The sequence below is a fragment of the Cynocephalus volans genome, chromosome 1 (genome assembly GCF_027409185.1).
Source record: "Cynocephalus volans isolate mCynVol1 chromosome 1, mCynVol1.pri, whole genome shotgun sequence".
NCBI lineage: Eukaryota > Metazoa > Chordata > Mammalia > Dermoptera > Cynocephalidae > Cynocephalus > Cynocephalus volans.
This window is the reverse complement of record NC_084460.1, coordinates 58,333,142-58,346,373: the sequence shown is the minus strand read 5'-3', so window position 1 is coordinate 58,346,373 and position 13,232 is coordinate 58,333,142. Positions and strand designations below refer to the sequence as shown.

General features: G+C 36.8%; 1 protein-coding gene across 13 annotated transcripts in view; it reads left to right on the top strand.

The window, feature by feature from the left end:
* Positions 1-13,232, top strand: part of DIP2A (disco interacting protein 2 homolog A) — a 116,508-nt gene that overhangs the window by 49,455 nt on the left and 53,821 nt on the right. For 12 of the 13 annotated variants that reach the window (XM_063092323.1, XM_063092328.1, XM_063092329.1 and 9 more), the window contains 2 exons: positions 7,175-7,294; positions 8,604-8,801. The exons of the other annotated variant lie outside the window; for it this stretch is intronic. In XM_063092323.1, coding sequence (XP_062948393.1) covers positions 7,175-7,294; positions 8,604-8,801 — 318 coding nt within the window. The remainder of the gene's footprint in view (positions 1-7,174; positions 7,295-8,603; positions 8,802-13,232) is intronic. 13 annotated transcript variants of the gene reach the window in all.

The window sequence follows — 13,232 nt, the reverse complement described above, 5'->3', positions numbered from 1 at the left end:
TGGAATTGTTTTTTAATTTTCTTTTTAGATTGTTCATTATTTGTATACAGAGATGTAACTGACTTTTGTGTGGTGATTTTGTATGTTGCTACTTTGTTGAATTCATTTATTAGTTTTAAAAGATTTTTTGTGGAATCTTTAGGGTTTTCTGCTTATAAGATATCATCTGCAAACAGAGATAATTTTATTTCTTCCATTCCAATTTGGATGCCTTTTATTTTCTTCCTTGCCTGGTTGCTCTGGCTAGGATTTCTACCACTGTGTTGAACAGGAGTAGCAAAAGTGGGCATCCTTGCCTTGTTCCTGATCTTGCAGGAGGCTTTCAGTCTTTTATCACTCAGTATGATGTTTGCTTTGGGTTTTGATTTTTAGTACGTTGAGGTCATTTCCTTATATTCATAGTTTGTTGAATGTTTTTATCGTGAATGTTGAATTTTGTCAAATACGTTTTCTGTATCAATTGAAACGATCATGTGGTTTTTCCCATCATTCTATTAATGTGATGTATTATTTTGATTGATTTTCAAATGTTGAATTATCCTTTAATTCCAGGAATAAATCTTACTTGGTGTGTAGTTTTTTTAATATGCTGCTGAATTCAGTTTGCTAGTATTTTTTTGAGGATTTTTGCATCAAAGTTCATAAGGGATATTGGTGTGCAGTTTTCTTTTCTTGTAATCTCTTTGTCAGGGTTTGGTAGCAGAGAATGCTGGCCTCATAGAATGAGTTTGGAAGTGTTCCTTTCTCTTCAATTTTTAAAAAAAGTTTGGGAAAGATTTGCATTAGTTTTTATTTAAATGTTTGATAGAATTTATCAGTGAAGCCATCAGGTTCAGGGCTTTAATTTCCTTACTAGTTATAGGTCTACTCAGATTTTCTATCTCTTCATGATTTAGTCTTGGTATGTTTTGTATTTCTAGGAATTTGTCTTTTATCTGGATTATACATTGATTGGTTTTTGAATGTTAAGCCAAAGTAATATTCTCAGGATAGACCCCACTGTGTTGTATGTGTATCTGTGTGTTGTATAGATTCAATTTGCTAATATTTTAAGGATTTTGTTTCTATTTTCAAAAAGGATATTGATATGTAGTTTTCCTTTCTTGTAATAATATCTTTGTCAGGCTTTGAGATCCTAGTAATGCTCATATCAAAATGAGTTGAGAAGTATTTCTTCTTCTATTTTCTAGTCAGAGAAAACTGACTTTATTTCTTCTTGAGTCAGTTTCATGTCTTTGAAGGAATTTTCCCATTTTATCTGTGCTGTCCAGTTTAGAGGCATAAAGTTCTTCATGATGTACCCAGATTGTCACGGGATTTTATGTTTGTAGGATTGGTGTTACTATTCCTTCTTTTATTCCTGACATTGGTAGTTAATATCTTCTCTCTTTTTATCTTGATCAGTCTAGCTATAGGGTTATTGAATTGAATTGATCTTTCAAAAAACTAGCTTTTGGTATAATTGGTTTTCTGTTTTTTTCTGTTGTGTTGATTTGCATTCTTATATTTATTATTTCTTTCCTTCTACTTACTTTGGGTTTACTTTGCTCTTCTTTTTCCACCTTTTTAAGGTGAGTTTATACCTTTCTTGTTTCCTGATATAAGTACTTAAAGCTCTAAATATCCTTCTAAGTGCTGTTTTAACTGCATTCCACATATTTTGATATGTTATCTTTTCATTTTTAACATTCAGTTCCAGGTATTTTAAAATTTCCCTTATGCTTTATTTTGACCCAATTTTTATTTAGAAGTGTGTTGTTTAATTTCAACAGATTTCTAGATATTCAGATATGATTCTGTTATATATGTAAGTTAAGCCCTTTTAAGTGTATTAAAACTTTTGAGTGGCCGGGCACATGGTCCGTTTTGGTGAGTATTTTTGGGAGATTTTTTTATAAATGACAGTTATATCCAGTTGGTTGATAATTTTCTTTGAGTCTTCTCTATCCTTGTTGATTTTTTGTCTACTTGTTCTATAACTTGCAGAGAGAGGTGAAGTTTCCAACAATAATTATGGACCTGTCAATTTAATTGGTCCATTTAGATCTGTCAGTTTTTGTTTCATGTATTTTGAAGTTCTGTTATTCGGCCTGTACATGTTTAAGATTATTATGTCTTGATGAATTGACCCCTTTATTATTACAAAATTTTCCTGCATGATATTTCTTGTTCTGAAATCTTCTTGATATTATTATAGCACCTGCAGCTATTTTATAAGCCCAAATGGTCCCCATCTTACAATGATTTGAGTTAGGATTTTTCTACTTTATCAGTGGTGTTAAAGTGATACACATTCAGTAGAAACCATACTCCAAGTACCCATATAATCATTCTGTTTTTCACTCTCAGTACAGTAAATTCAGTAAGTTGCATGAGATATTCAATGCTTTATTGTAAAGTAGAGTTTATGTTGATTTTGCTGAACTGTAGGCTAATGTAAGTGTTCTGAGCACATTTAAGTTAGGCTAGACTAACTTATGATGTTCTGAGCACATTTAAGTTAGGCTAGACTAAGCTATGATGTTCTGTAGGTTAGGTGTATTGAATACATTTTTTCCTTTTTCTTAACTTATGATGTTCTGAGCACATTTAAGTTAGGCTAGACTAAGCTATGATGTTCTGTAGGTTAGGTGTATTGAATACATTTTTTCCTTTTTCTTATTTATTTATTTATATATATATTTGCAATGTAGTTGATTTTCATGGCCCTTTACCAATTCCTCCCTTTATCCCCTTCCTCCCCACCCAATACATTTTTGACTTATTATGATAATTTGAACTTACAATGGGTTTATCAGGACATAACCCATTGTAAGTTAAGGAGTATCTGTAGTATTTACATGTTAATATTTTCATTCTTTTACTTTTGCCATGCGTGTCTTTATAATTAATAAAATGTATTTCTTATATTTAGCATTTTGTTCATTCTTGCTTTTTTATTTAAGCAGACAGTCTTTGGCTTTTCATTGGAACATTTGAGCCATTTAAAATCAATGTAATTAGTGATATTGTTGGATTTAAATCTATGACTCCTTTATATTTTTTTCCATTTTACTCATGTATTAATTTCCCCACCTTTTTTCTTCAGATTTGATTCTTTTCTTACACTGTTGACATGGAAAAACTCCAAATGAATCAGATATCTCAGTGTAAGCAATGAAAAATAGAAGGAAAAAGTTGGTGAATTTCTCTTTAACCCGTTTATAGGTAAAGGCTTTCTAAATATGACTAAAAATCTATATGCAATAAAAGTAAAGATAGATGAATTTGACTACTTGAAACTACACAAAAGACTTTTGCATGGTAAAATAATGCCATAAAGAAAGCTGAACGAAGATTTGACAAACTGGGAGAAAATATTTACAACATATGGGATGGGTAAGTGTCTAATATTTCTAACACAAAAAGAACTCTTAAAAATCAAGAGGAAAATACCCTCAAATCATATGGATCAGGGGTCAGCAAACTAGGCTCATAGATTGGCCATTTGTTTTTGTAAATAAAGTTTTATTGGAACATAGCCACACCCATCCTTCACATATTGCATATGGCTGCTTTCATGCTGCAGTGGCAGAATTGAATAGTTACAGCAGAAATTGTATGGCCCACAAGACTAAATATTTACTATCTAGCCCTTTAAAAAAAAGTTTGCAAATCCTGGTATAGGAAAATAGGCAAAAAATATGAACAAGCAATTCACAAAAAGACATATAAAGATAGTTTTAAAATTTAATGTTCAACCTTTTTCATAATTAGAGAAATACAAATTGTTGGTAGGAATGTAAAATAGTTCAACCCCTTTGGAGGGGAAATTGGTGAAACACTTACCTTTGGACCCAGTGTACCTTAGTACATTCATATCATGGAGTACTTTGCGGCTTTCAAAATGAATGAGAAAGATCAATCTAGGAATTTACCCTGAGCACACACCTCCAAAAAGAAGTAAATACTTATGTTACTAGATTATTTATCACAACACTGTTTTCAATTGCAATATGCAGTTCACCCCTCAGTATCCACCGGGGACTGGTTCCAGACCCCCACCCCATACCAAAATCCACAGATGTTCAAGTTCCTTATATAAAATGGCATAATATTTGCATATAACCTATGCACATTCTCCCATCTACTTTAAATCATCTCTAAATTTCTTGTAATACCTAATACAGAGTAAATGTTGTGTAAACAGATATTATACTGTATAGTTTTTTATTTGCATTATTTTTTATTGTATTTTTATTTTTTTATTTTTTATTTTTTTCTGAATATTTTTGATTCATAGTTGGTTGAATCTGTGGATGTGGATCCCATGGATAAGGAGGGCTGACTGTATTGGAAACTACCTAATTATCCAAGTGTCACAAGTTGGTTGAATAATTGGTTGAATAAAGCTAATACATTCACATCATGGAGTACTTTGCAGCTTTCAAAATGAATGAGAAAGGTCTTTATAAACTGTAATGAGGTGTTTTTACAGATATTGTTAAGAGTAGAACATTTATGGTATACCACATTTTGTGTGAGGAACAAGGGAAAATAACAAATCATGCATATAGCTGCCTTTCTTTGTAGGAGGCAACCCAGGAAGGGTAAATCAGAGCACAATGACGGTGGTTACTTCCAGGAGGAGGTGGAGTGGGTGGAAGGAGCACAGAGGGAGTTTATCTATTTATGTAGTTGTAACTTATAGAAGTTTGTTAACGTTCTATATATTCAAAACATAGACTTAAAGGATGGAAGAGAAGGAAACTCCCCTAAAGCAGAAAGCAAGCGGAAATAAATGAACCCAGTTGTAATTCAAATGAATACCATAGCCACACTTAAGGGGTCGATGGAGAGAGAGAGCTAATTAACGTAAGTAAGTTACAAACACGGTATTTGACTGTACACCCTCAGTCTTGGACGGGATTGGTTGGGAGGAACAGCAGACAAATTCTGAACTCTTGTTGGTTGGCTTGTTTTTTGTAGTCGTGTGGGTGAAGCGATTCAGAAGTCATGTTAGACATAAGATAGTATCGAGCAAGTGAGCAAGGGTATCAGTGCTGCTGGAGCTGGGGTTCTCAGTGTCGAAGAAGGGACATCCATGCATGAGTGGGGAAAGGCAAGAGAGGACCCTGTGGGGCAGATTGAAATGAGAATATTGGTATGGATTGATGAGTTCTAAAATATGAATATGTCTGTTTATGCTGGCCCGTGAGCATATGTAGATTGTACAGGTAGGATCTGTGACTACATACATATGTACATATATATACACATGTGTGCTTTTTACTTCTGTCTGCAAAAAGAAGTGAAGGCATTGCTATAGCAATGAGCACACCCAGGACCCGCATCTTGGTCTTTCTTTGCTCAGGAGGACCAGGGCTCCTGAGAGAAATGGCTGATTCCAGGGCTGGGGCAGGGTAGCACTGGATGACACTGAAACATATCCTTATGGCAGAATGTAAGGCAGTGCTTAAGATAAATGATTGGAGCATGCCACAAGTCAACTTTCAGGGGCTCCCAGTGGCTAAATCTGGGACAATTTGTGCATCAAAATAGTTAAGAACCATAATGATTTATAAACAGTGTAAAAAATAGCTATCTGTGAGAGTCATCCCAGATAGATAGAAAAAGAGACAGATGGAATGCCAGGTGCTGACTGGTAGATGTAAATGGAGTGATGAACTGGAAAATTGTTTTGCAACCATCTCAGTAAAAATTGGTTCTGGCAAGAATGATCCAATTGGCTGTTAAATCCAGGGAGAGAGTTTGATGAGGATCAGGATATTCACACGGTCTTGAAGTATCTTCTCACACATTGCTTTTTGGTTGCACAGCAGTGGAGGAGTCAGACAGCACTCTGACTAGGTGGTGGAATCAGTACCACACCAAGGTAGGTGGACATCACATAGCTCTGGACATGGTATTCTGGCAGTATCTCAGCCAGGAATGCAGCACCTGAATCCAGTCATGAGAAAACCTTAAGCAAACTCAAAATGAGGTACACTCTACTTAATGAAAAGAAAGAACTGTACTCCTTCAAAATGCCAATGTCACAAGGGACAAAGAAAGGCTGAGAAAATGTCCTAGATTGAAGGAGGCTAGAGAGACGTGACAAGTAAATGGTGGAGTACTTGACATCTTTATTGGAGAAAAAAATGCAGTAAGAGGACATCATGGCATCAACTTCCATACTTGCAGTTGGGAGGAAGATCAGCTAAATTTCTCCCTTGGTGGAGTGAGTGTGGGGCTCAGGGGCCTTACCTGCTCCTCCTCTACAGTGGTGTGTCGACAGGTGCTCTTGGTTGTTTGCTCCCTGCGTGCAGTGTTCTTGCTTTTGGCATATGTGTATATTTTTGTTTGTTTTAACCCAACAAATGGTGAGCCACTTGAGGCAGGCTCTTCTCTGTCTTTTTTGCTGACTTTCCATCTCCTACAGCAGTTTCTTTACTGTTATTGAGAACACTAAAGAACTTTTAGTTTGCATGGGTTGTATCTCTTGATATTTACCATATTAGAAATTAAAACTAAAAATTTTTTAATTTATTAACTCACTTAAAAAAATAATAAACTCATTACATGTTAATATAAAGCACATATAAGGGTACTTTAAAAAGTTTGTGGAAAAATAGAATAAAAGATAATATGAATCTTTCCATGAATGTTTCAAAATACCCTCATACTTATGAAAGTAAATTTCCAAAACAACAAACATTTTAGTGAGAAGAATGGGCTTACTTTATGTTTTTGCTGATCTTTTTCCTGGCTGGCGTAACAGAGCACCTGGGCTGTCACATTGGGTTCACATCAGTTTGTTGTTATATCACACATGTGTGGTCTCTGGAAAACCCGTGACAGGAGGAGAGCCAAGGAGGCAAAATGGTATCTTAATGTTACCATGGAACAGTCTTGACCTCATGAAACCCCTGGAGGGTCTTTGGTGCCCCTGGGCTTCCTGAACCACTTTGAAAACTTCTGGCTTAGAACAAGTCCTGTTTCCTGAAGGCATTCAGTAAACCCTTGCTAAATGAATTAATAAATTCCAGAGTGACTGTCTCAGGGGCCAGCGCCTGGATTTGTAAAGTATGATGCATTCCTGTGGATTGTCCTCGGGCCTTGCATCTCTGTCCCATCTCCACGTTAGGGTGTGATGTGTTGTGCCCTCAGTGCTCCTCCGCTCCTCCCTTGACAGGTGTCCCAGTGAACAGCAGAGTGTCCTCCAAAATCCAGCAGCTTCTAAACACTCTGAAGAGGCCAAAGCGCCCTCCCCTGAAGGAATTCTTTGTGGACGATTTTGAGGAATTGCTGGGAGGTAAGAGTTCTCTCACTTTCAGCTTTCGTGTTTGCTGTTATGTTTTAACACAGCAAAGTAATATTCTTTCTGTTTTCAGATTCTGTAGTCATTATGTGTAATGGTAAATTTAGTCACATGACTACTTCCTTAATTTGAGCAGGTAGAAAATTTTGCTGATATTAAAATGACTTAGCATTTCTCTCTATATCTGGTCCAGTGGCTAGTACTTTATAAACATACTTCTAAGGTTTCATTAAACTTACATTATTTAAATTTTTATTTACACTTTAAATCTGAAATACTTACCTTCCCATGGCTTTAAAGTACTCAATTTTCAGCATAGTTTAGCCCCTTTTGAGAATTTTAGTTTCTCGTTTATTAATGAAATACATACTTGGAAAAAAGAATATAGATTTATTTTTTAAAAAGAAAACCAGCAAGAAGTAGAGAGAAGTATGAGTGTCCTTCAGAAAGTTCATGGAAATATTCATTTTTATCTTTCAATGTGTTTTTCCATGAACTTTTTGAAGTACCCTTGTCTAAACCTGTGGAAAGGGAACAGAAATGAAGCCCAGTACAAGCATGTGAATGTGTTGTTAAAGCCACAGGGGCACCGCGTTGGCCCAACCCTCAGCTCATCACCTCTTTTGTCCATTGTCACCGGCAGCAGACCAGCCCAAGTGTCTGCTCATACCTGAGTATTAGACATGATTTTTAGGACATTGTTTCCCCTTTATAACCAGACAGTGTCTTTCAAATTCAGGGTTCAATGGTATGATACTTCTTAGAGCAGTCTTTCTTAACGCTTGGGCAAATTTTGGTTACAAAGCCACTAGAAATAGATTTTACTTTATTCTTTTTCTTTCAACAAGGTGATGGTCGTTTCGATGCCATATTGAGGTGGTGATTCTGCTCGCTTCTACCCTGTGTGAGCAGGTCACTAGGCCCCACTTCCCAGGCTGTGAAAGCCTGGCTGTTACAGCTACTCCCCTGGCCTTGTGGGGCAGGAAAGGTGCTGCAGTCCTGTCCAGAGAGTGGGAAGGTAGAAACACCATCCAGAGGTCACCTTTGTCGTGTGAGGCGGTGATTACCAGGATGATGGATTATTTTTAATTCTATTTCAAAACCATCATTATCCATGAATATCTTTTAGTCCTTTGGTTAATTGGTCTGTGACTATGATAGTGATGAAGAAATCTGAACAAATAATCGTAAGCTTTTTACTGTTGGGATTAAACAACAAAATTATAAAATATGAGTGCTTAAAAACAGAATATGCGCATGGTATTCTGAAATGTTGATTTGTAAATTTTGCTTTTGCTTATAGTTCCACAACCAGATCCAAATCAGCCAAAACCTGAGGGAAATCAGATGGGGGTGCTGAAAGGGGAACCTCTGGCTCTGGGGACTCCTTGGCCTCCATCACTGCTGGCTGCCCTGCAGCGGTGGGGTACGACGCAACCCAAAGCCCCCTGTTTGACCGCCTTGGATACAACGGGGAAGGCCATGTGCACCCTCACCTATGGCAAGTGTTAACAGAAAGCAGTTGTGTTTCCGGTTTAGCTATAAAATCTTATAGATATAGTACAACATAGACATGAAGCTTGGTGAATTTTATAAAACAAATTCCTGAGAAACCAGCACAGCTGTCAGATGGAAAGAACATTGCCTCACTACTGATACTCATACTCACTGTATCACTCCCTGATTGGTGGTGACCACCACTGCACTGGTTTTGAGTGTTCTATGTGTGCATTCTCAACAGTGTAGTGTAGTTGTGTCCTATTTTGGACTTTGTGAGAATGGAATTATGCAGGATATATTTTTTGGGGTTTGGCACTTTTTGGTTCCATATCATGTTTTCATGTAGCATAAATCATAAGCATATATGCAGCTTGATGCATTTCACAGAGCAAATGCACGCCTGTAAGCAGCACTCCTGTAAGCAGCACTCAGAGCAGAAGTGTTGCAGGTCCCAGGCCCCTGTGCCTAGGGAGTGAGGAACCATTGTCCTGACTACTCAGTCTACTGGCTTCACCTGTTTTTAAGTTCTATGTGAACAGGATTATATAAAAGATGTTCTTTGTGTCTGCATTCATTTGTTCAGCACGTGAGACTCATGCATAATATTATATGACATTGTAGTTAGTTCATTCTCATGGATGTATGTTATTTCATTGCATGAATATACCAGAACTCATTTATGTATGCTGCAGTAGGTGGACATTTGGTTTGTTTCCATTTTAGGACTATTGTGTATAGTCCTGCTATGAACATTCTCAGGTGAGTCGCTTGGTGAGCATACATAGGCGTTTGTGCTAGGTGTAAACGTAGCAGTAGGATTGTTTGGCTTTAGGACTTACTGCCAGTTTTCCAAAGGAGTTGCAGCAGTTTTCACTCCCACGAGCCATGTGTGAAGAGCTCTGTTCATTACACATCCTCATCAGCACTTGATGGTATCTGTCTGTTTCATTTTAGTCCCTCTGGTGGGTGTGTTGAAGTTACAAGTTATGATTCTGTCTGCATTTGCCTGAGACTAATGATGTTTTTCATGTGCTTGTTGGATATCTGAATATCCTCTTTTATGAACTATTCACATCTTTGACTTATTTTTTCATTTGCTTGCTAACGTTTTCTTATTTCTTTATGTGTTTCAGATACATGTCTTTTGTCAGATACGTGTTTTGAATGAATGAAAAGTCTTAATTTAATGTAATCTAATTTGTCTATTTTTCCCTTTATTGTAGTTAATTTTTCTCCTCCTTAGAAAGTCTATGCCAAACCTAAGGTCATGAAGTTATTCTCCTAGATATTCTTCTAAAAACTTTATTTTACTTTTCACATTTAGGTGTTATGATCCATCTAGAATTTAATTTTGTGTGTGGTGTGAAGTTGGAGTCATTTGCTTTCCTTGCAAATATCTGATTGATTCAGTGTCATTTACTGAAAAGGCATTCCTTCCCCCAAAGTACTGCATCGTTACTTTGTCGTATATCAGGTGAAAAAATACACTTGTGGGTATGTTTCTGGACTCCTTTCTTATTCATCAGGCTGTTGTCTATCCACACTCTCAGAATTGCTGTAGCGTTATGAGTTTCCATGTCTGGCATACGAATCCTCCAGCTCTGTGACTGCCCCTCAAGAGTGCCTTGACTATTCTTGGCCCTTTATATTTCCAAATAAACAATAGAATCAACTTGTCAGTTTCCATAAAAGTTCCTGCTGGGATATTGATCAGCATTGCATTGAATCTATAGTTCATATAGATTATGGAATTTTCCATTTCATGACTGTGGAATATTTTCCTCTTTTTAAGGCTTTCTTTAATTTCTCTTAGTAATGTTTCTATACTTTTGAGTACAGAAGTGTTCAGCATCTGTCATTTGATTTATCTCATTGTAAATGATATAATTTAAAATTTTTCTACTTGTGTGTATATAGAAGTGCAATTGATTTTTTAAATGACTCTGTATCCAGATATCTTGCTAAGTTAACTTATTAATTGTTTACTGATTAGTAGTTGGTCCATATAGCTTTTGGATTTCCTTTGTAAATCATGTCGTCTGTGAACGGTACCAGTGTAATTTTGTCCTTTCCCATACTTACACCTTTATTCTTTTTCTTGCCTTTTTTGCACCAGCTGGAACCTCCAATTCAGTGCTGGGTAAACAGTGTTGAAGCATGGGCATTCTTGCCTACTTCTCCATCTGGGGGAAAGCTTTTGGTAATCAAATGTGATGTTTTTTGAAGTTTTGTTTGCTTGATTTTTGGTAAAAATTCTTTGTCAGATTAAGGAAGTTTCCTTCTATTCTTTGTTTGCTAAAAGTTTTTTTTTTTTGAAAAAGTAATTTTTTAATGAATAAAACCAATAAATTAATTAAAAATTAAAGGAAATAAAAAATGAACCGAGTACGTTTTGTGTGTGTGGTTAGGCAAAGTTGGCACAGCATATTTATCCCTAAGCAATACAGCTCATTTTACCTCCGAAAAAGGGAGTCATTATAAGGAAAGAGAAGAAAAAAGAATTGCTAAACCCCAGAAAACCATACCATTCATTGTGGTTAAGGCTGACCGTGTGCTGGATGAATGGATTTTTTAGTTACCAGAGATTTAGGGGAAATCGTGATCATTCCTCTTCCCCAAACATTGTTCTCCACCTGTTTGTTTATTCCTAAATTTCTTTAACATAGGATATGTTCTTTGTACAGTTAAAATCTATTAGACAAAGGCTTTGAAATACAAGTATAGAGTGGTAAGTCAGCATGCACTGAGATGTAAATGTCCTCTCCAATTCTTGATAGCAGGATAAGAATAGTACAGAAGACAGTAAGTGGGGTCTCCAGGAGGTATCAGGACAGATACAGGTAGTTTCCTCTGCTGCTATAACAAATTACCACATATTTAGTGGCTTAAAACAACACAATGTTATATTATTGTCTTACACTTCTGTAAGTCAGAAATCACAGGGGTCTTACTGGGCTAAAATCAAGGGGTCCACTCTAGGGGAAAGACCACTTGCTTGCTTTTTCCTACTTTTAGAGGACACCCAATTCTTTGACTCATGGTCCTTTCCTCCATCTTCAAAGCCAGCAACACCTGGTTGAGGCCTTCTCTTGCTCCATTTCTCTGGTTCTCTCTCTTCTGCCTCCCTCTTTCACTTGTAAGGAACCTCATGGTTACATTAGACCTACCCTGATATTCCAGGCTAATCTCCCAGCTGTATGTCCCCCCAAAGCTCACTGAAGCTTGATCCCCATTGTAACAGTGTTAAGAGCCTAGGAAATCTGACTGTGGCAGTGTTGAGAGGTGAGACCTGTAAGAGAATTGGATTGTAACTACTATGCTCTTGTGAATGGATTGATTAATTCAAGAAGGTGGGTGGTTTAAGGGTTGTCATGGGCGTGGACTGGTGGCCTTATAAGGAGAGCACATGAAAGAGCTCTTGCCATCCTTGCCATATGATTACCTGCATCTCCATGGGACACTGTAAAGAGTTCCCACCCTGAAGGCCCTCAACAGTTGCAACCCCTAGACCATGAACTTTCTAGCCTCTGAAACTGTGAGAAATAAATTTTGTTTCTGTATAAATTACCCAGTTTCAGGTATTTTTGGTAACACCGAGGTCACAGATTCAGAACCTGGTACCACCAGCTGCCAAAAAAAAAAAAAATGTATTCTGTTATAAGCCACAGAAAAGAAACCACATCTCAAAATCAGCTGATTAGCAACCTTAATTCCATCTGCACTCTTACTTTCCTTTTGCCATGTAACTTAACATATTCATAGGTTTCATGGATTAGCATGTGGACATGTTGGGGTGGGAAGGTCATTATTCTGCCTACCCACAGTGAAGGATTCCAAAAGAAGCTTGAGCTCCTAAGAAAAATCACCTGCCTCTTAGAGGTCATCCCTTGCAAATCACTCAAGCATATGATTAGGAATGCCAATACCTGGTTTTTTAGTTTCTTTCTCTTTTAAAAAATTTTTCATTTATTTATTTATTTTATTTATTTTTTTAATTTTATTTTTTCGATATACAATGTGGTTGATTATTGTGGCCCATTACTGAAACCTCCCTCCCTCTTCCCTCTCCCCCCTCCCACCCAACAATGTCCTTTCTGTTTGCTTGTCGTATCAACTTCAAGGAACTATAGTTGTTACGTCTTCTTCCCCCCCCCACCCCCAGGTTTTTTTTTGTGTGTGTGTGTGTGTGTGTGTGTGTGTGTGTGTGTGAATTTATTTATTTATTTTTAGCTCCCACCAATAAGTGAGAACATGTGGTATTTCTCTTTCTGTGCCTGACTTGTTTCACTTAATATAATTCTCTCAAAGTCCATCCATGTTGTTGCAAATGGCAGTATTTCATTCGTTTTTATAGCTGAGTAGTATTCCATTGTGTAGATATACCACATTTTCCGTATCCACTCATCCGATGATGGACATTTGGGCTGGTTCC